Raw genomic sequence first — 20214 nt, 5'->3', positions numbered from 1 at the left:
TCAACAAGTCCTCGACTCTTGTAACGATTGCGGCATCAAGATTCCCTGCACTTGCAGCTTTTCAGAGGGTCTTGCTGGGTCTTTCCACGCGTATGATGGATAGTCACAATGCGATACCCAGTGTGAGACAGCTAGCCCTCTTCAATCCCATGCCAATGATTCGTCCGCTAACAAGTCTGAAGATTAACTCTTGGGTGAACTTCCCGCATGTTATTCCACGTCGATCCCAACAACTCATTCGATGCACATTCTCTTAGTCAGGGGAATCGCCCTGTACTGATGCCCCCTCAGGTTGTGTACACCCTGGCTGCAGATGAGAGTTTGTGTCACCCACGTTGCCGATAAGTATGGGTCAGCTGAAACCTGTGTGAGTTGGGAAAAGGGCCAGCTCTCCCAAGTTTCTCTTTCCGCCAGTTGAGCCTTCATTGTCCAATCCACCGAGATGCCCAGGCGGAAAATCTATCCAACATACACCAAACTCCCACAATAGACTTTCCCTCGCTTCTCTGAACTCCAGAATTTGGTCTCTCTCTCAGTGAAAACCCGAAGCCTAAATACATATTCCTGCTTGTTGATTTCTCATCGTGACACCAGGATGATTGATGAACGAGCAGACTCTTTCAGTAAACTTTAACCGGAGTGATTTTCTTTGGCCAGCAACAAGTATATGAAGACGTTGTAGTGAGGTATCTTCCTCCTAGACCAAGACAACAAATGCTGCGCGGCAGCGTGACATAGCGGAGACCAGATTCAACAGGTTGGCGTGTATCAACACAGATGTCGGTGAGCAAACATCAGGCCATGGGGGTCAATTTTCGGCCATTGAATTGAGTAGTTCCCCACCGGCAGTCTTGGCGTAACATTCACCTTGAGCGCTTACCCACTTACGGTATTGGTTGCCAATGCGGACCAAGTCCGACCAGAGTCTCTGACTTCCGGAGGCCTTCCGATAGTGCCAGGAGCTGACCCCAGACAACCCGCGACAAATACATGATCGTTGGATCCGCGGGGAAACGGGGTCTCAGTGCGGGGAAACTGGAGCTTTGTGGCTGCAAAATTGCCATCATGCTTTTTCGAGTTGAGCTGGTGGTTACCTCGTGGTCAGGTCGTTCAACGTCTCAGTCATGACAACCCAAAGTACAAAAAGGTGTCGACCGTTTCAAAGGGTGCCTCTTTTAAACGTTTCCTACTTCCTACTTCCCACCTCGTGCCCAGTTCATTTTACTTTAACTCAAGACACCCCTCGGCAAACATGACGCTTTCTCGTAACTCGACACGCGGCTCAGTCGATGTCAAAGTTGGGATCGAGTGCGAGGAGAATGCCCCAGCCCGCGACCCTCTACTGGAGCGGTACGACCTCATCAGGAATAAGACCCCTGAAGAACTCAAAACACTCGACAAAGCCGTTCGCAAACGTCTTGATTGGAAATTCTTGCCCATGGTCTGTGCCATGCTCATGATGAAGTGAGTTTCGAACCCCGGGTCTGCTCCATCTCAAGCCTATTTTGTCGACAGAATAGTCATTGCTAACCATGTCAAGTTACTTGGACCGGATCAACGTATCGAACGCGCGACTAGCCGGCATGCAAGATGATCTTCACATGTCCGACACCATGTGGTCCGCCGGTATTTCGCTTTTTTACGTCGGATACATCATCTCTCAGGTTCCGGCAAACGTCATCATTGCGAAAGGCAAGCCGCGAATTTTGCTTCCATGCTGTATGCTCGGGTGGTCTGTCACCACCTTATGTATGCCTGCTGTCACTACCGGCTGGGGGTTCCTCTTGTGCCGCTTTGTCGTAGGCTTAACAGAGGGTCCGTTTGTCCCAGCTGTTTCTCTCATGACGTCGTCATGGTACACGAAGCACGAGTCTCCCCTCCGCATGGGAATTTGGCACGCAGGAAACACCATTTCGCAGGCTATTTCGGGCCTTCTAGCTGCCGGGATCCTCCAGAATATGGACGACATAGCTGGAATGTCAGCATGGCAATGGTTCCTGCTACTTGAAGGTCAGTTGTCGTGCATATGGTGATGTTGTCTTTTCTGACACTGGTCCAGGCATTGTCAGTATCATGATTGGTCTAGTCAGCTTCTGGTTTATCCCCAACTTTCCCGAGTCAACTGGCACCTATTTCCTCACTGCTGAGGAGTCACAAATGGCTCAGTACAGACAGACTGTGTCGGCTGGCGGTCGAGCTGAAGATGACGAGGGAGATTACTGGGGAGGGGTGTGGATGGCACTCAGAGACCCATTCACGTACTTCTTCTCTGCCATCCACTTTTTTCTCATCATTGCGCAGTCTTACAAAGACTTCTTTCCATCGGTCGGTTATATCTATCCATACTTATACAACCTCAGCTTGCACGTTTACTTACATGTTCTCTAGATTCTCGCCACTCTTGGGTTTGGGGACACCACTACGTATCTCATTCAAGCGCCGCCCCCTATTATTGCCTTTCTTGTAACTCTGGCAGTTTCCTGGTCATCTGGGAGAATGCTTGAGCATGGCTACCACATCATAGTGCCAATCCTATTGACACTGGTTGCATGCGTCGTGATGATCACAACGTTGAACGTCGGGGCCAGATACTTCTGCATGATCTTATTGGTTACTGGCCCATTCGTCGGCCTTAACGTAAGTGTCCAGGACTGTTCCCCGCATGTTGAAGTGTCTGTTACTGACTACGACAGCTTCAAATATCTTGGGAAACAACTGTTGTACCACGACCACGGACCAAGAGGGCCGCTTTGATCGCTATTGCTAACTGTGTCTCGTCTGTCTCTCACTGGTTCACTCCGTACTTCTTCCTTCGAAACCAGGAGCCATATTATCAGACGGGAGGCGGCGCAATCATTGTTGGGTGTGGGTTGACAGTAATCTTCGTCCTCGTTACCAAGTGGTACTGTCGGAAGAAGAACAAAGAGTTGGATGAGCAGGAAAGAGTCTCCGGTGAATCTAATGGATGGAGGTTTGCATCTTGAGAATTGCCTGTGGCTGTAAAATTGTTATTACCATCAATGCTTCGTTTTCAACCGCCATGCCAAGCCTACCTACACACGTCCCCCAGATAAAGACCTGTTGTTTCAAAATACGTCGTAACGTCATCCCTCTCCTCTTCCAGTTCCAGTGGCTGACATCTTTGATTGGTTCGTGCATATGAAGTTCGGTACCAGTATACCTTAGCTGAGCTGAGATCATGGATAGGACATCTCATTTCATGGTTTTGATTCTGGGGAAGAACAGCGCGCTACTCATGAACCAGAATGACATTTCATCCGCCACAGATTCTTCCTTGGGGAACCCACCTAGAAATCAAGTTATTATTGAAGCTCCATTCCGAAGTTGAATTAGGTTTAGGAAAGTTTTGCCCCGAGGTTTCCTATGGGTGTGGTAATTTGCTGCCGGTCTGGATTCGATCAATCGTTCCTGGGTGGACGAATAACGTGGAAGTGTGTAGAGAAGTCTGTATATTGAAATAAAACTCTCAAGACAAATCAAGTCTTGAAGTTCTACAAGGTGTATTGATATAGCGGACTCTTTTCCCCCATTCCATCTAGTTGCGCTTGAGAGAATCTCTCCCTGACTTCATGCTGAGACAACTTGGACTTCTTGTTGTTCAATCTCCACAGTAGAAATTCTAAAAGAACAGCGGATATCAGTCCTAGACATATAATACCGAGCGAAGTGCCATATCCTGTGGGATACTTTGGGCCCTCCTTGTCCAGGAAGACATTGGTTCCAATGAGGCCTTATCCTCATTAGCGCATGCAGGATAGGTCCAGCGAGTGATTGCAGACTTCCACTTACTGCCTAAATTACCAGCGGCAAGCAGCCAAGCTATGCCAATGGACCGTTTCCACGAGAGAACGAGGTTATTTCCTATCCAGGCAGTTATGCCAGGCAGAAGCGGATATATGCCGATCTGTGCCAATATGACACTGACATACATAGCTGGAACATTATTGGCCACGTCCGAAGAGAAGTGAAACAAGATTCCAAGTGCCACTGCTAAGATAGTCATCGGTCCAATGATGAAAGGCATCCGCCAAGAGAATCGGTCCGAAAATTTGCCTGTGAGCCACGCCGATATGCCACCGCAGAAATATGGTGGAATCGTCAAAAGCTGCGCTTTTTCCGTAGAAAAGCCAAGCTGCTTAATAATTTGAGGCATTGTGAATTTGAAAGCGGCGTTCGGTACAGAGTTAGCCCAAGCAAGAAGGATGCCAAGTCCTATCTTCCAGTCGACAAGAGTGTCCAAACCCTGCAGCAATAGTCACTGCACCTTCAAGGAGGAATATCCACCTCCAGCCCTCAATGCCGCGAACACCATCCATTCTGGCTATTGCAAAGGCGAGAAGTCCGCTCAATGCACCCGAAAATGCGGATGCAGTATAGAAGATGGCGAGGCGCTGTTGCAGCTCGTGTCGGGGATACCACGTGCTCACAATGTATACAGCGCCAGGGAAGAAACCTGCCTATTGGCCATGAACTTGTATCAGCACTGCCTCGTCTCGAAATAGCGTCTAGAAAGGGACGAACCCACCTCGCAAAGACCAAGACAGACCCGGCATACTACCATCCCTTGAAAATCTGTCACGACTCCCATGAGAGTCATCACAGTTCCCCATGAAATAACGAGGGCGGATAGCCACATGCTGGGACGGACCTTCTTCAGAATGATGTTTGAAGGAATTTCTAGTCAAGGAAATTAATCAGCTTGAATGTGTATTGGGTTTATCGCTTAATAATGCATGCAGCCTACCAAAGATGATGTAAGGAACGAAGAAGATGGTGCTCGCGATATTGTATTGATTGCCTGTTAGCCCCAGATCGACATCCATCCCCTCAATCTTCGCATTGCCGATGTTTCCTCGGTCAATATGAGAGAGAAGGTATAGAAGACCCATGATTGGAATCAAACGATAATCAATCTAGGTAGCACCCTTCTTAGTAACACGAATGAGTCAAAAGTCTTTGCGCACTTATGTGGCAAACAGCGAGTCGTGAATCCAGCTCAACTGACCTTTTTGACAACTTTTCTGCCTTTCTTTCCCTCGTAGGTTCTCATAAGTTCCCTATCCTCTGGCGGTAGACTTGCATATGGGTCAGAGCTTGAACCTGCCTCTAGATGTTTGACGTCCATCTTGGTCATTTCACGCTTGCAGGTTTCCGATTGTTCTGCCATGTTTTCAAATGGGAAAGATCAAGCGGCGTAAGTCGCATGGAGGATCAGAATTTGATGAGCTTGATTCCGAGGGGAGGGGGACATGCCACATTTGTAAAACTGGATATCCCTTGTCACGAGTTGGTGAGCCGGGCAGGATCCTTGCTCTTGCTTTTGCTCGTTCGGTTCTGCTGACCCTCAGCTTGTACCAAGATTATTCATCCTTTCCTCTTTGATCTTCCCCGCATTCTGTGTCAGACAAGCGGTGGAGGGCGCCGATACTTTCTTCGTCTGTGAATCTGAACATCCAGCCCGCTTACTAGACTTGATTCGGCCATTCCCGGCAGGCTCGATGCAGGTGTTCGGCGGGTATTCCGCCGGGGCCATTCCGAAGGCGGGGCGACTCCGATGTCACGCTGAAAAGCTTCGGGGCGAGTCCAGATCCACCAAAGACCACCTTCTACAGACTACAGGCAACTGGTACACACCAATGACGAAGAAACGCACGCCGTCAACCGGGGGCTAAGTATTCCTTCATATGTAGATGCTGGGTGCTTTTTGCTGTGTTATATTGAGTTGGGCGAGAGACGTTGTGCTGAACTCCTGCAGAGTTGTCCCAGAACACCGAGTGTAACACATCTCTGCCTTACAAGTGCAACCTCTTCACCTGTCGGTTTCTCTGGCACAACTTTCATCGGCCCCCTGAAAAATGACGACAATTAATTTCCCACCGTTTGAAGATCTTCCTCTTGATAAGAATGGACCACGCGGCAATGCGTGGGGTCGTTGGGGCCCCGACGATCAGCTAGGCACTCTCAATCTACTCACGGACGACATTGTTGCCAGTGCAGCCAAGGAAAACATCATTACCGGCCAAAGAATTTCTCTGAAGTACGTCACAGGCTTGAATTAACATGATTGGTTATTTGCTAATTGGAGTGGGTTTGAAGCTGGTCTATGACTGGCGCCTCATACCCCAAGTTTTCCAGGAAGCTGCTCGAGTTGCACAGCATTAACAAGGCACCCCTTAAGCATGCCCACGATGACGAAGTATGTGTCAAACGGTTTTCCCGAATCAGAGTATTTTATCAGTGGGTCGAGCTGATGGCATCTTTCAGTGGAGTTTCAATTCCCAGTGCAGTTCCCAGTGGGACGGCTTTAGACATTACGCATACCAAGAAGAAGGGGTCAGTTCTGCGCATCTTCACAGGTGCCATCCATACATCAGATCAATTGATGATTGACGCGCTCAATCTAGCTTTACTACATGGGACGCACCGCCGCTGACTTTGCGGGCTCTCCCGTCCCAAATGGCGTACAACGTGAGTTTGCCATTGCTTGCCGCAGCCATTAACAGACATTAAATTTTGGTCAGACGTTGCTCAGAAGGGCATTGCCGGCCGAGCTATCTTCATTGACTGGTACGCTTGGGCGCAAAAGCAAGGGGTTGACGTCGATGCTTTTTCATCTCATGAAGTTCCTTTCAACGAATTGATGGAGGCTATGACCGCCCAGGGTCTCGCAAAAGACGTCTTACGACCAGGAGATATTGTAATTCTTCGCTTTGGGTACCTCGCCCAGTATGAGTCGATGACACTTGACCGGCGGTGGGAACTCGATGAGCTCTACAAAACATGTAAGCCTGACAACATAGGCGTCAAGCCATCCATGGAACTTCTCGAGTTCCTTTGGAACAACCAAATCGCGGCCATCTGTGGAGATACACGATCCCTTGAAGTCTGGCCATGCAAGGACACGGAGTGGCATCTGCACGAATGGCTGCTTGCCGGATGGGGCATGCCGATAGGAGAGTTGTTCTACTTGGAAGATCTCTCCCGCCTCTGCTCGTCACTGCATCGATATGTATTCTTTCTGTCGAGCTCACCAATGAATGTAAAGTCTTCTTCGTCCGTTCTCGAGGGTCTGAATGATTCTTTATTTAACAGTCCCCACTAGGTTCCTGGAGCGGTTGCCAGCCCACCAAACGCTTTGGCCTTCTTTTGATGTCGCTAAATCGAAATGATGGGCTCAGATGATAAGGGCTCAAACATGCATTTCTTGTCAGGCCGTGTCTGTCTTCTTTCGTATTCGTCAATTTCGTATCGACGTTGCACTCCAGATACGAAGACGGCATTGTAGTAAAGCAGTGGTCTTTATTCGTCGGAAAGGGTCAGTTGAACGGGTGGACCTGCAGATTCGGCAACAAATTAAGCATAATCAAGAAGGTGGCTTCCAGGGTCTCTCGTATTCGGTGGACCCTCGTGTGATTGTACTTTATCCCACCGGTCATCTTTGATGACGAAGAAGGCAGGTTGCATTGGCGATCTTGGCGATGCTGACGGACTGGGTGCGGTTTAAAAGTTTGGATGGCGCGTTCAACAAGAAACACGATTTTGTTTTGCTCCATAAAGTTTGTTCAAGCTTTCGATTATACAAGACCTCAACATGTCGAGATCATGTCTTCTAATGGTGGTCCTCTTGGCTTCAGCATCGGAGTCATATGTTTGGCCTTCCAAATACGACCATTTGGAGGACATATTAGCCATGCACTCTGGCTACATCCGATTTGGCTTCTCTGACTGTTTGTGTTCATCTTCAACTCACTTAACGTCTATTTCATTTCATCTTAGAGTCTGACAAATAGAAATCGCAGTGGTCACGCCTTGCAGCCATGGCTCAGGTATGCCTGGGGTCCAAAATTCGGCCGAGTGGATACGTACTGCATTCCATGACATGTCTACGTTCGACGTGGCAACTGGCACCGGTGGGCTCGATGCATCCCTCATGTTCGAGCTTGAGCGGCCTGAGAACACCGGCTCTGCCTTCAACAACACGTTTGCAGCAATGTGGGATTTTCTCACGCCTAGATCCTCAGTCTCTGATCTTTTGGCTCTCAGCGTTGTGGCTGCAGCGGCAGCGTGTGACGGGCCAAAGATTCCTTTCCGAGCCGGTCGTATCGACGCAACTGAAGCAGGACCTGCCGGGGTTCCCAAGCCGGAAGATGGCCTTGAAACTACGCGCCAAACGTTTAAAAGGGCGGGTTTCAACGATGGTAAGACCACGGCATTTTGGAAAGGCCCATCTTAGTGTGCGCACTAACAAGACGTATACAGAGGACATGATTACGATGGTAGCATGCGGTCACAGCTTGGGCAACATACATAGTGTCGACTTCCCAGAAATGGTAGCCGGCGAGCCTTCCGAAGAGAACATCGCTCATTTCGATGCTTCTCCGACCAACTTCGACAACGCAGTTGTGACTGAGTATCTTGAAAACGAGACAGCTAACCCTCTGGTGGTCGGCGCGAACGACACAATGAACTCGGACAAGCGCATCTTTGGTTCCGACGGCAACGCTACCATGTCTTCTCTCTCGGATCCTCTCACATTCAAGTCAAAGTGCACCCGAATCTTTGAGCGCATGATCGATACCGTTCCCGCGTCAGTGACCTTAACAGAGCCACTAGATATTGTCGACATTAAACCTTACGTGGATCCTCCTCGGCTACAATCGGACGGCAGCTTGCTGTTTGAAGGGCGCATCAGAGTACGCAATAATGCGGAAACAGGTATCAACGGTGATGACCTGGAAGTATCATTGAATTACCTAGATCGCCAAGGGTCCCCAGACGCAGACGTGATTGTGGCCAGTCGCGCCCGCAGCAGGGGTGGCCAGTCTTATGGCTTCTGGGGCAACACGTTCACCTGGTTTGAATTTTCCAGGTCAATCAACGCCAGCACTGGAATCAGCAATTTCAACATTCTGCTCAAGACAACTTCTACCGGTACAACATCCATTCTTGATAATTCAAACACTGGTGGATATCCTGTGGATTCCAACTTTCTGTACCAACAAACAGATTCATGCATCACAGGAACCGGTACGACTCGAGATTTGTCTCTGGTTATAGCTCTGCGCAAAGAGTTAGCTGGTGAAAACAACCAACCTATTCTGCACCTTGCCCATCGCGTCTCTAGACCAGGTGTCTTGCTCCCAAAGTTGGAAGTGGAAAGCCTGCCGTTCCTTCCAGTTCCAGGCTTGGAAAAAAGTGGTTTTCAATATTTTCGTGCTAATGCCACCCTTGACGCAAGCGGATGGAGTACAACATTTGATATTACAATGGAAGATACATCAGCGGGTGGCAAACATGAGCTGGGTCTCTTGAAGACAAATGTTCTTCCAGGAACTTGCACCGTTTAGATGTACAAATAAAACTTGTCATGGGAGGTGGGATCAACCAAGAGGCCAATCTCGACGCAATAATTACCGGTATTACCGATCAAATATGTTGTCAAATACCAACACATTTGTTATTCCTCGGTCCTTTTCCAACTATATTCATGGCTATGGCCATGGTCTTCATACGGATCCATGTTGAAAATGTCTCAGTTCCAACAATGCATCCTCGACTCTCTAGTTTGTCCCTCGAGCGCGACGTTTCCTAGGTAGTGTATCTCCTTCCGCAAAACTCCTGTCTTAGCACCACAATAAGAATTGCCGACCTTAGCAATGCCCGGTTTTTCAAATGTGAGATGCATGTCTGAAGCTGAAATCGCATCAATACTGACGGTAGGTAGGTAAATCGCTTTGAGAGCGGTGGTTTTAGATCTTTCACCGGTGCGTAACTTCTTGAATTAACTAAAAGCCTAAAGAAGCAACAAAACTGATTCAATGACATCACACTCCGGTACATATTTCAATAGGCCATCTTAGCATGGATCTCAGCCCGCCGCTTTCAATCGTCGCCCTCTGGTCTCCGCAGAAACTTGCCAGTATCGGTGTTTCTCATCTCTGCGACGCGCGCCCTTTGCTTGACACCGCTCTCCACTTAGCGTATAGCCGATGCACCCCACAACTTGGCTTCTCTCGGACGACGACTAGAAAGCGTTTGGGGGGTTGATTCGCACCGTCAGCCTTCTTGTTCACACGTTCCAGAGATCACGTTTCACTCTTTTCGTTGTCGTTTGGAATTATATGGAGGATCAACATGGCCAAAGCAACCCTTCGATGCCTATCGCTGATCATCTTCCCTTATCATGTCAGCCTTCGCGACCAAGGAACTGGAGCAGGACCTGCCTTTCTCAAGGCATGTGGCTTATCCAAAAGCCTCCGCAACCTTGACCTACCGTTGCGCGAGATATACGTGGAGCCGGTAGACGAATTTGAAGGAGAAATTGGCCGCAGCTTCGAGATTGTCCGTCGCACAGCAAAACTTATCGCAAAAGAGCGGCAGCGGAACGCATGTCCCATCGTTCTCGCGGGAAATTGCACTTCTGTTGTAGGGGTGGCCGCCAGGCTGCATGCAGCGCAAAACTTTGGAGACGCAGAACTCGGGTGCGTGTGGTTCGATGCGCATGATTATTTCAACACGCCAGATACTGTCATGAGCGGCTATTTCGACTCGATGCCCATTTCCATGCTAGCGGGACAATGCTTGAAAGGAATGCTGGAGACTGTTCCCGGACATCGCTCAATTAGCTTGGAGCGTCTGGTGCACGTGGGAATGAGAGATGTGAACCGCTTGGAGCGAGCACGGGTGGGAGAGGCCGGGTTCGACGTGATTTAGGGCGATACTGAGAAGAAAGTCGACTTCAAAACAGGACTCAGCACAGTACTGCAACGAAAGCAACTTCGTCCCGTAATGATGCATTTCGATGTCGACTCTTTGGACGTCTCTATCGGAAAAGCAAATCGGTTTGCAGCGCCTGGTGGCCTGTTGGAGCCGGACATTGTCGGCTGCTTCAGAGAGATCTCCATGGTCACTTAGCCTGTCTCTTTGACTGTGGCATCATTCGACCCGACATATGAAGGTGCTCGCAATCTTGCGGCAGTGGCTATCAAATCAGTCACAGGCTTTGTACAGTCGCTCATGGGCTCAGGTGTACTTGACAAGCCATAGCATCAGCACTCACGAAAACGAAGATAGTTTCCAGTGATGCTGGCATCGCTGCGTCGGAAACCTCCTTCCAAGCCCCAAACCCCTAGAAATACGAATATCAAGTCAGTGCCTGGAACAAGCTATGATTCTGCGCTAGAGTAGCTTCAAGCACTCCCATCGGGTACTAGGTAGGAATTACAGTCATGTTACACGCAGTGCATGCATCTATCGATCTCGTCCTGTGGCCCCAATTGCGTCGTCAAGATGTTTCCAAGCACGTTCGACCTCCTCCGGAATATCCACATGTACGAGAAACCCTTTGCCATTGGGGCCATAACCATTTGCATCATCTCTGAGACGAGGTACCTCCCCCATCAGTAAGTCCACAAACCGTCCCATGTCCCATAGGCCATTTGAGGTAATGCCACGACTTTGTTGCACGAAGTACTGGAGCAGTGCTAGTGGATCATGTTTTCCCTCCTCATTCACGCCAGATTTTACGTGAACCTTTGGCGTGAATGTTGGCCAGCTGGTGATGTGAGGTGTAGATTTAGAGTTGATGGCATACGTCTTCTCAAAGGTTGCAACGGTCCTCTTTGACATGGTGGGATCCTGTACAACTATGATCGACCGCGGTGAGGTGATCCCGCAGGCCTCAAGAACTTTTTTTGACTCGGATGCGTTTGCGCCGCAGTTTTTGGAACGATCTTCAACTACGACAACAAACTTATCTCGGTCATTGGTGAGCACCATGGCAGCCTCTGGACCAGCTTCGAGGGCTTGAATCCCAAACCATCGCTCGGCAATCAGCTGCAAGACGCGTGCTTCTGGTTTCCCCTGGACTTCGTCTGCGATTACGTTGTAGATTGGATGTCTGGCAACTGCGTCATACAAGAACGGGGTAGAGTGACCGATGCCGCCGCAAAGCACCAGGACTGTGCGTCTTCCGTCTCTGGAGGCATGGGTCAGTCTCTTTTTCTTGTGGACGCCCAATCTCACTGAACAATTATTCACACTCACAGATCAATCTTTTGGTCAAGTTCAGAGTTATCAGATGGTTCTCCTCCATTGAATGCTGAGAAAACGACATCGGCCAAGGCGAGCACGGACGAGGCACAGAAGACTATGGCGTCGGTAGGTGGCGCGGCTGGCTGGGAGGTTGGCAGCGACTCGAAGAACCGATTGACCCCCGAGACTCCGTCAATTCTTTCGTCGGATAAGAATTTAGACAGAACGTTGACTGCATCAGCGGCCTCTGCCATGCTTGCGTTGAAAACTCGGGCACGTTGTGACGGGGAGCGGTGTGCCCAAGCGGGTTGTTCGCAGTGGAGGTAATATTTGCTGACTTATCCTAATCATCGAACATCACTGAGGTGAATCTTTCTTCCCTTCTAACTTTTCTTCTTCGTAGTTTGCCGCCTAGAGGCGCACCTTATTAACTGCTATATAACTCTAACAGGGAAATATATAGAGGGCTATAGTATAACCTCTATAACTAACCTATAGGGTATATAAAAGGGATTTTTAAGCTACCTAGCTAAGTAGAAGTAGCCCCCTATTATACTATAGCTTAAATTTAAAGTCCTCTAAGATAAATCTTATATATACCCCCTACTTAATTAATATAGTCCTTATTATTAATAATATTAAATATCTAAAAAAAACTAATTTACTATATATTTAATAATAGTTTAGTTATATCCTTATAACTAAGAATAATAATATAGTATCTTTATACTTCTTTATAATATATATTAAGTTCTTAGAAGACCTTTAGAACTAAGTTCTCTATTAAATTAAATAGAGATTTAAAAAGATTACTAAGAACTTAAAAAATAAGAATAATATAAAGGAGATTAATAGGATATTTAATAAGAAGTATAGTAAATAGTTCTAAGAACTAATCGCTATTATTACTCTTATCTAAGGATATAGTAGTTAAAGAGACTAGCCTAGGTTAGGGTAGAGGAAAAAAAGGGTCCTTATATTCCCTTTAGTTATATAAGTATTCACAAAAGAATTATTCACAAAATGCATCACTGAGGTGTTTTGGAGGCCGTGTATAGATGCTAGGCTGTTTTCAGAATCTCGTTCCGCTGGCGCTACGTTTCCGTACTGCGTACGACAATCATGACACAAAATGTAGCAACCTCAAACAGATTAATTTCTTGTGGCTTCTTGGACCTTTCTTGCCCTAAGTAGTATACATAGGAAAAGTCCATCGAAAGTCTTTGTATGATCCGCACCCAACCTCTTCGATTACTGCTCAGCCAAAAGAAAGGAAAATGAAATGGGAAATAAAACAGCTAGAAAGGCAGGCAGTATCTATTGTCGTTATGAATATCATGTTTGAAGACTACGATCGTCGCGTAAGCAGATTAAGTCTGGTTTCCCAGGTATTGTCGGGGGTTCAACCTGCTTCATCATGCTTATAACACCAGAAGTATCTTGCTGAATTAAGTGACGAATTCTGAATAATCCCGCTCGGGACACAAAGAAGTAAATTATGTATTAAAACCACCACATGCACGAGAGTAACAATTTTCTAGACGCTTTGGCGAGCACTTTGCGTTTAACACAAGGACCGATAAAGATGAATCCTTGAGTACAACTTTGTGGAAACAGAGTTGCGGAGTTTGTGAATTACTAATTACAAGTCCGCAACCACAACAAACTCCGCTTACCTAGCTGATTCGCGGTCTTGTTTCCTTTCTAAAGCGGGTCATTCAAGACTTGGCAAGCCTGTACCGGAATCAAGACACGCGCTTTCTAGATTTCCGCAATGAGCTAAAGTCACTAAGGCCGTAGAAAAGTTCGCATAGGACTTGCGCCAAACATAGATTCCGCTTAAAACTCCGCCAACAGTGCGGTTACGAGTACGAACTTACGAAGTCAATAGACCATACTATAAAACGGGAAGCAGTTGCTATAGTTCCTTTATCATCTGTTGTACATATCATTCGACTTCTATATTCAACATGTCTTCAGCAAACACCATTGAAAATCGAGCTGTTATTCTTCCAGGGGCAGGACAGGACCCAATTTTTGAAATACGCGAGAAGCCAGCTGCAAACACAGGAGATGCAGTCATAAAAGTCATTGCTGTCTCTGTTAGAGCCAACTCTCCAAATGTGTATCGAAACCCGAGCAGCGGGCATCCTCTGCCATTTCCCTTCACCCCTGGATTTGCGTCCATTGGCAGAATTATCGACATTGGACCCGACGCAACGAGACTGAAACACGGGCAATTGGTCTTCTTTGATCCATACATACAGGGCCGGGACCGTGGTGGAATATGGATCTCCGGAATGATGGAAGGATTTGACGAGGGCAGTCGAAAGCTGTCCCGAGGAGAGTGGCGCAACTCTACGTATGCCGACTACGCGAAGGTTCCTCTGGAGAGTTGCCGCCCCTTAAACGAAGAGAGGCTGTTGGGCAGTATTAATCAAGATGGGCTTGGTTACACAATGGAAGACTTGACGCATCTCTTCAGTATGCTCGTCCCATTCGGCGGTCTTGCGGACATCGATGTCAAGTCTGGAGATACTGTCATTGTCGCCCCGGCGACAGGGAGGTATGGTAGTGCAGCTGTCCACCTCGCCCTCGCTATGGGCGCACACGTCATTGCCATCGGGCGCAATGGGCCAGTTCTTGAGCAACTTGCGTCCATCAACGCTCGCGTCTCCACTGTCAAACTCACCAATATCGTCGAGCAAGACACCCAAATGCTCCGCAAGGCTTGTCGGGGGTCAGCTGACGCTTTTTGGGACATGTCTCCATCTGGCGCAGCCACTTCTTCTCATTTCACCAGTTGCATGAACGTTCTCAGACACGGCGCTAAAGTCAACTTGGAGGGCAGCGTTTTCTCCGGTATTAACTTTGGCTACATGGACATTCTAGGCCGTGGACTTACTATCAAGGGAACGTGGATGTGCACTCCGGAGCAGACCGAAAGGCTCATCAAAATGGTAGAAACCGGAGTTCTCCCCCTTGGAAGAAAGGCCGGCATGGGGCCAGTTCATAAGTTTCGGCTGGAAGATTGGGAACAAGCGTGGGATGCCGCGGAAGAGAAAAGAGAACCGGGCGAGATAGTCATCATGCCCTGAACGCCATGACTACACTTACCGTGGTTTAGGGGCCACATCGTGAATAGTGCTGCAGAAAGTTTTTGCTCGGGCAGTCGTGCTTCCAGTCTCAATTGAGTATTCTTCAATACTCGTATTCCAATTATCATCGTTGCCGGGCTAGGGGGAACCATTTTTCTCAACCGCTTTGTCGTACACCGGCTCTAGGCGAAGATGGACTGATGTGATTGAATCTGTTAGTTGGTATCATTTTTCTGACCCATTCCAATACCAGGATTGACGCGTTCGTCCCATTTTTAACGCTTGAAAAGAAATTGACTGGCGCCGTTCTTCATCTTTCTGTTGCATCCAGCTGCTCGGTTGGATGCCGCACTAACCGGGTGGGTTGGATTAATTTCTCCGTGGGCTAGATCGGCCCACGAGTGTCTTCGTCCACCTCTACGAAGCGCTGTTTCAGCCAGGGGTCAGTGTCAACTAAAATGCACCCATAATCTTCGAAGCATATATAAGCATCTCGAGCACTTGGCGATCTGCACTAGCTCCTTGGCCGACCTCACACACTCTTTCAACCACCAACTACAACCAACCACAGGGACAGGATCTCTCGTCGCTCGTTTTACTTTCAACTCAAAACTTTTCAAGATGCGCAATTCCGTCCTTGCCGCTGCTGCCGCCCTGGCTCTGAGAGCCAAGGCCGACATCTACCCCAACTACGAGTATGGCAACATGTTCTACCTTGGCCCTACGACGGGCGGCCAGTACATCACCAAGGCTACCTATTCCATGGAGGTTCCTGCTCCTCCGAAGGACTGGGTCAAGAGCAATGAGAATGAGCGCTGGCTCTCGCTGTGGATTGGTGTCCAGGACAACCCGAACAACGGCGATGTTTTGAAGATGAACTTCGTCCAACCCTTGCTCAATTGGGGTCCTGACAACACCGCATGGGGCTGCAGCGCTCCTAACACCCAATGGTGTGTCGCTGCCAGTACTTACACTCCCGACGGGCAAATCGGCCAGCCGTACGTTGAGGTTGACGAAAACGCAACCTTGAACTTTGAGAGTCAGTTGCATGCGCATCGATATACACAGAACGCACCGGCTAACTCGATTGCAGTATCTCTTAACTCCTCTACCGACATGATCGACCAGAAGGTCTGGTCCAAGGGCAAGCTGCTCTCTTCGGAGTCCGATTGTAAGTGAAATATCTCGAAGCCGAGTAGATACGGGAAACCATCCTAACCTCGTTTCGTAGCCAAGGGCATGAGGCCTGCCGTGTTCTACTCCGGCAACGAGTGCTACGGTGATGGCTGCGGTACGCTTGATGCGTACGCATACAACAACATCACCTTGGTCTTCAACAAGGCCGTTCAGAACATTGGTGACATCGTGTCGTACACCAACGCAACTCACACTGAATGGCAGACCAAGGATAACGGAATCACCTGGACAATTGACTCGATCACCATTGAGAAGGACAACCTCACAGAGTAATCTTGACTTTATTTTGGGCCCGAAGGCTCTCTCTCTGTACATGATTGTCTGCTTCATTGTAAATATCTATTCCCACTCATAAGAGCACGGTACTCAGTGGAAATGTACAAAAGAATTGCTATACCTGTATGGCGCGCATTGAAAGTATCAGTTGCTTGATTGCTTCGCACCCAGACGTTTGATGCACCTAAGTCTAAAACAAGTGTTCTTCGGATGAATTTGGGTAACTTGTGGCAAGAGTATTGAGCTTTTTGAAGCCTCACCTTTCGTTGAACTTTATCCGAGACAGAGAACTCAATACTCATCCAAATTCATTAACGTCCGTGCGATGCGGGAAGTGGGAAAGCTGGCCCTGTCGGGCCTTAAGGTGGGCTTTCGCGTCCAAGACTAATTAACTAACAGTACCCGACACCCGAAGACTACTCCTGAATCAGAACATTAGTGTGATGTTCGCCTTTCTTAGTGATTGGGAGATTGCCTTTGCTAGTGATTGGGAGAACCATATGGGTGCCTTCCGGCGAGTGGCTTCGCCAATTCTATTGTCCTTTGCCGATTGGAACTGTGCTCGTCGGGCCGGCCACTTGGGGACAAAAGTAGCACCGAAAATGTTAGCTTGTGTGCTAAGGTCTACTAGTCGGCGGAGCATAGAAAAGACATATTTATCTCCGGGGCTAGGCACATCGCTGGAGATTTCGCATGCCCGATATGGCCTGCCCAGCAGCGTGGGCCGCTCGGATGCGAAATCCGAGAAATGGATGGGAGGAGTGGCAAGCTTCCTGTTTAGGAAAGCAGCACCTCCGGCGTTCCGGTGTTAATCGATCTTACTGACGGATGCCGAAGAAAAGACACCGCATTGAAGGGTCACGCGGAGATGGGTGCTGCAGGTGTGGGACAGAACAAAACAAGAGCTGTACTGTATTACGGCTTTCTGCATTTGAGGGCCTAAGTCCGAATACCTTGCAATACAGGTGGCTGGCAGCGTTACCAAAACCGTGCTGTCGGTCGAAAACATTACCTGGAATTCACAAGCAGGATGACTAGCGCTCTGGAAACTTGTACGTAGTGGAGGCCATTCCTCAACAGGAACTTTCAGTCTAACCAAAGCGCGTATCTACGGCTTCGCTGGACGTGCCTACGGGTGATCGGGCTGGATCTCCAATTGCAATGATACCACTTTCAGACTTGCCGATACAGCCAGGTGTTCGGAGTTAACAATTTTCGATCCCCATGGGCCTTCCTGACTGAACCCGAAGCCCACAAATGGAACTTCACATTTATTTGAATAATAGTTTGCTTTTTTCTGTTATCTTCTCTCGTCGCAGTGATGATCAGAATCTCCTGCCCATTCATCAGTTGAGCAAGTTCGTTGTAGACGCACAAACCAAATTAGCCCAACCACAATGGCTCCTAGAATCGCCAGATACGCCAATGATCAGCCATACGGCTTCATCAATCGCATTGAGAAGGTTGCCATTGTCGGCGTAAGTTCTTCTTCATAGTACTCATCACTTCATGACAGTCGGACTGATCCCTACACAGGCTACTGGTACCATGGGCAAATTTGTTACTCAGGAGCTGCTCAAAGGCGGAAAGCACATACTAACCGCCATCACCCGTTACAACAGCGATTCGAAACTCCCCGAGGGTGTCATCGCAGCCAAGGTGAACTACGATGACGAAGACTCTATCGTCGAAGCACTCAAGGGACAACAATACCTCATCATTACCATGAACGTCAGCGCTCCTCAGGACACTCAGAGCAAACTCGTCAGAGCCGCAGCTCAAGCCGGTGTTCCATACGTAATGCCGAATGCTTGGTGCCCAGATCCGCAGAACGCTTCTTTCATGAAAGACAGTCTTCTGGGTCACGCGTTCGAGCGGGCGGTGAAAGACATTGAAGAGCTTGGCGTCAGTGATTGGATCATCATGTCCCCAGGCTTCTGGTACGAGTACAGCTTGGGTCTTTCGTCTGACCAGTACGGGTTTGATATGAAGAACAAGTCTCTGATTCTCTTTGACGATGGCAATATCAAGATCAACACCTCGACATGGTCCCAGTGCGGCCGCGGCCTTGCGGCCTTTCTAAGTCTCAAGTTGTTGCCTGAGAACGAAGACGACAAGTCTCCCTGTATTCAACAGCGTGCTAACGAGGTGTTCTACATCTCCAGCTTTTTGCTGTCCCAGCGAGATATGTTCGAGAGCGTCAAGCGTGTCACGGGAACATCGGACAGCGACTGGACTATCACACATGAGAACACGCAGGAGCGGTGGAAGGCTGGTCACGAGGCGCTGAAGGGTGGGGATAGGACTGGCTTTTCAAGGTTGATGTACACCCGCATCTTCTTTCCCTCGAATGATGGCGATGTCGAGCACAAGTACGGCTTGGCCAATGATGTGCTTGGGTTGCCTGAAGAGGATCTTGACAAGGCCACTAAAGAGGGTGTTAGACTGGGTCTCTCCGAGGAGTATGCAAACTATGGAAAGCCCAAATGAAACGTTGAATCGGTGTCGTTGAAATTCATAGTTCTTTTATTGTCACAACTCAGTTCATTGAACACTTACAACCTACTGGAATTCTCAACATCATAGGCAACACACGCAGTACATTCAACTCGTGGCTTTCTACGCGTGCAGGCTTTCGGGAAAAAACTCGGCTTCGAGCAAACAAACATTTGATTTTCCGTTGCCACGGGTCCTACTATCAGGCTCGCGGATTGGTTTAGACGTGCAGCTTTGTTATCGACCTGGAATTGCACAGAGAACGGGCCTTCTTGACCGCAACCCGCGGACGTCACTATTGTCGGATCCCACTACGGCATCCCACCGGCGTTCGGACAACGCTGAATAATGTTTACCAGCAGGTGATATTTAACTCCCGGCAAACATCGATGTTCCCTAATCTCCTACCAACCACAACTACTTGATCGCCCTTACTTTCTCAGAACCTGCCAATTAAACACTGCTCATCGTTCCCGTACTTTCCGACATCATGGACAAGGAAAAGACGCACGAGGTTGTCCGAGTCATCGACGCTCCTGTCTCGGAAGTGTGGGCAATTATTTCCGCGTTCGGGTCGGAGAGACTCTGGTTCCCCGGCGTAGTCAAGTCAAGCCTGGACGGGTTCGGTATTGGAGCCGTCCGCACTCTTACATTCGACAACGGCACCGTCGTCCATGAGCGTCTGGAGGTGGCGGACCCCGAAACACATACCATCCGCTACCTCATCCTAGACGGCGTTCCGAACACAACGAACCCAAGAGGAACGTTACGGCTTAATGGGATTGAAGGGGACAAGACGGAATTCAGTTGGACCGGGGCTTCAGACTGGACGGACCCGAGCTTCAAGCCCGTCTTGGCGGGCATTTTGGACGAGATGTTCAAGGGATGCATGGATGCTGTTGCGCAGAAGTTGAAGTAATTCAGAAGTAAGGAGGTTGGATCTTTTGCAGTGGGTGAGAATTTACATGAAGAATCTATGTACATGTGCCGAAGCAAAAAAACTACTTCTGATTAAAAAAGAAAAAGACACCCTTGACCATCTGAAGGCCACACCATCATCACGATCGACAAGGTATTGAATGAAGCCATGTAC

General features: G+C 48.6%; 10 protein-coding genes across 10 annotated transcripts; 7 read left to right on the top strand and 3 right to left on the bottom strand.

Annotated features, from left to right (window-relative positions):
- Positions 1 to 1252: 1252 nt before the first annotated feature.
- GCG54_00007988 (putative metabolite transport protein NicT) lies at positions 1253 to 2984 on the top strand (the record flags this gene model as incomplete). Its single annotated transcript, XM_045407962.1, has 5 exons — positions 1253 to 1464; positions 1541 to 2010; positions 2060 to 2325; positions 2389 to 2637; positions 2694 to 2984. 5 exons carry the CDS (start codon positions 1253 to 1255, stop codon positions 2982 to 2984), a joined length of 1488 nt encoding a protein of 495 aa, XP_045257095.1.
- Positions 2985 to 3512: 528 nt separating this feature from the next.
- On the bottom strand, positions 3513 to 4174 carry GCG54_00007987 (uncharacterized protein; the record flags this gene model as incomplete). Its single annotated transcript, XM_045407961.1, has 2 exons — positions 3513 to 3751; positions 3811 to 4174. The coding sequence occupies 2 exons, from the start codon at positions 4172 to 4174 to the stop codon at positions 3513 to 3515; spliced, it is 603 nt and encodes a 200-aa protein (XP_045257094.1).
- A 31-nt stretch (positions 4175 to 4205) lies between these two features.
- On the bottom strand, positions 4206 to 4910 carry GCG54_00007986 (putative transporter; the record flags this gene model as incomplete). The annotated part of the gene is made up of 3 exons (XM_045407960.1): positions 4206 to 4478; positions 4547 to 4698; positions 4766 to 4910. 3 exons carry the CDS (start codon positions 4908 to 4910, stop codon positions 4206 to 4208), a joined length of 570 nt encoding a protein of 189 aa, XP_045257093.1.
- Positions 4911 to 5876: 966 nt separating this feature from the next.
- On the top strand, positions 5877 to 7123 carry GCG54_00007985 (uncharacterized protein; the record flags this gene model as incomplete). The annotated part of the gene is made up of 5 exons (XM_045407959.1): positions 5877 to 6058; positions 6118 to 6217; positions 6286 to 6354; positions 6426 to 6489; positions 6543 to 7123. The coding sequence occupies 5 exons, from the start codon at positions 5877 to 5879 to the stop codon at positions 7121 to 7123; spliced, it is 996 nt and encodes a 331-aa protein (XP_045257092.1).
- A 777-nt stretch (positions 7124 to 7900) lies between these two features.
- Positions 7901 to 10734, top strand: GCG54_00007984 (putative L-ascorbate peroxidase 6; the record flags this gene model as incomplete). Its single annotated transcript, XM_045407958.1, has 3 exons — positions 7901 to 8219; positions 8281 to 9048; positions 10451 to 10734. 3 exons carry the CDS (start codon positions 7901 to 7903, stop codon positions 10732 to 10734), a joined length of 1371 nt encoding a protein of 456 aa, XP_045257091.1.
- Positions 10735 to 11271: 537 nt separating this feature from the next.
- On the bottom strand, positions 11272 to 12308 carry GCG54_00007983 (Protein YdcF; the record flags this gene model as incomplete). The annotated part of the gene is made up of 2 exons (XM_045407957.1): positions 11272 to 11998; positions 12067 to 12308. 2 exons carry the CDS (start codon positions 12306 to 12308, stop codon positions 11272 to 11274), a joined length of 969 nt encoding a protein of 322 aa, XP_045257090.1.
- Positions 12309 to 14024: 1716 nt separating this feature from the next.
- GCG54_00007982 (uncharacterized protein) lies at positions 14025 to 15152 on the top strand (the record flags this gene model as incomplete). Its single annotated transcript, XM_045407956.1, has 1 exon — positions 14025 to 15152. One exon carries the CDS (start codon positions 14025 to 14027, stop codon positions 15150 to 15152), a length of 1128 nt encoding a protein of 375 aa, XP_045257089.1.
- Positions 15153 to 15773: 621 nt separating this feature from the next.
- Positions 15774 to 16622, top strand: GCG54_00007981 (uncharacterized protein; the record flags this gene model as incomplete). The annotated part of the gene is made up of 3 exons (XM_045407955.1): positions 15774 to 16191; positions 16246 to 16323; positions 16384 to 16622. The coding sequence occupies 3 exons, from the start codon at positions 15774 to 15776 to the stop codon at positions 16620 to 16622; spliced, it is 735 nt and encodes a 244-aa protein (XP_045257088.1).
- Positions 16623 to 18022: 1400 nt separating this feature from the next.
- GCG54_00007980 (uncharacterized protein) lies at positions 18023 to 19115 on the top strand (the record flags this gene model as incomplete). Its single annotated transcript, XM_045407954.1, has 2 exons — positions 18023 to 18103; positions 18162 to 19115. The coding sequence occupies 2 exons, from the start codon at positions 18023 to 18025 to the stop codon at positions 19113 to 19115; spliced, it is 1035 nt and encodes a 344-aa protein (XP_045257087.1).
- A 496-nt stretch (positions 19116 to 19611) lies between these two features.
- Positions 19612 to 20040, top strand: GCG54_00007979 (uncharacterized protein; the record flags this gene model as incomplete). The annotated part of the gene is made up of 1 exon (XM_045407953.1): positions 19612 to 20040. The coding sequence occupies one exon, from the start codon at positions 19612 to 19614 to the stop codon at positions 20038 to 20040; it is 429 nt and encodes a 142-aa protein (XP_045257086.1).
- Positions 20041 to 20214: the final 174 nt, after the last annotated feature.

The sequence above is a fragment of the Colletotrichum gloeosporioides genome, assembly GCF_011800055.1.
Source record: "Colletotrichum gloeosporioides strain Lc1 chromosome Unknown consensus_104, whole genome shotgun sequence".
Lineage (NCBI taxonomy): Eukaryota > Fungi > Ascomycota > Sordariomycetes > Glomerellales > Glomerellaceae > Colletotrichum > Colletotrichum gloeosporioides.
The sequence above is the reverse complement of the archived record's forward strand: the minus strand, read 5'-3'. Positions and strand labels throughout refer to the sequence as shown.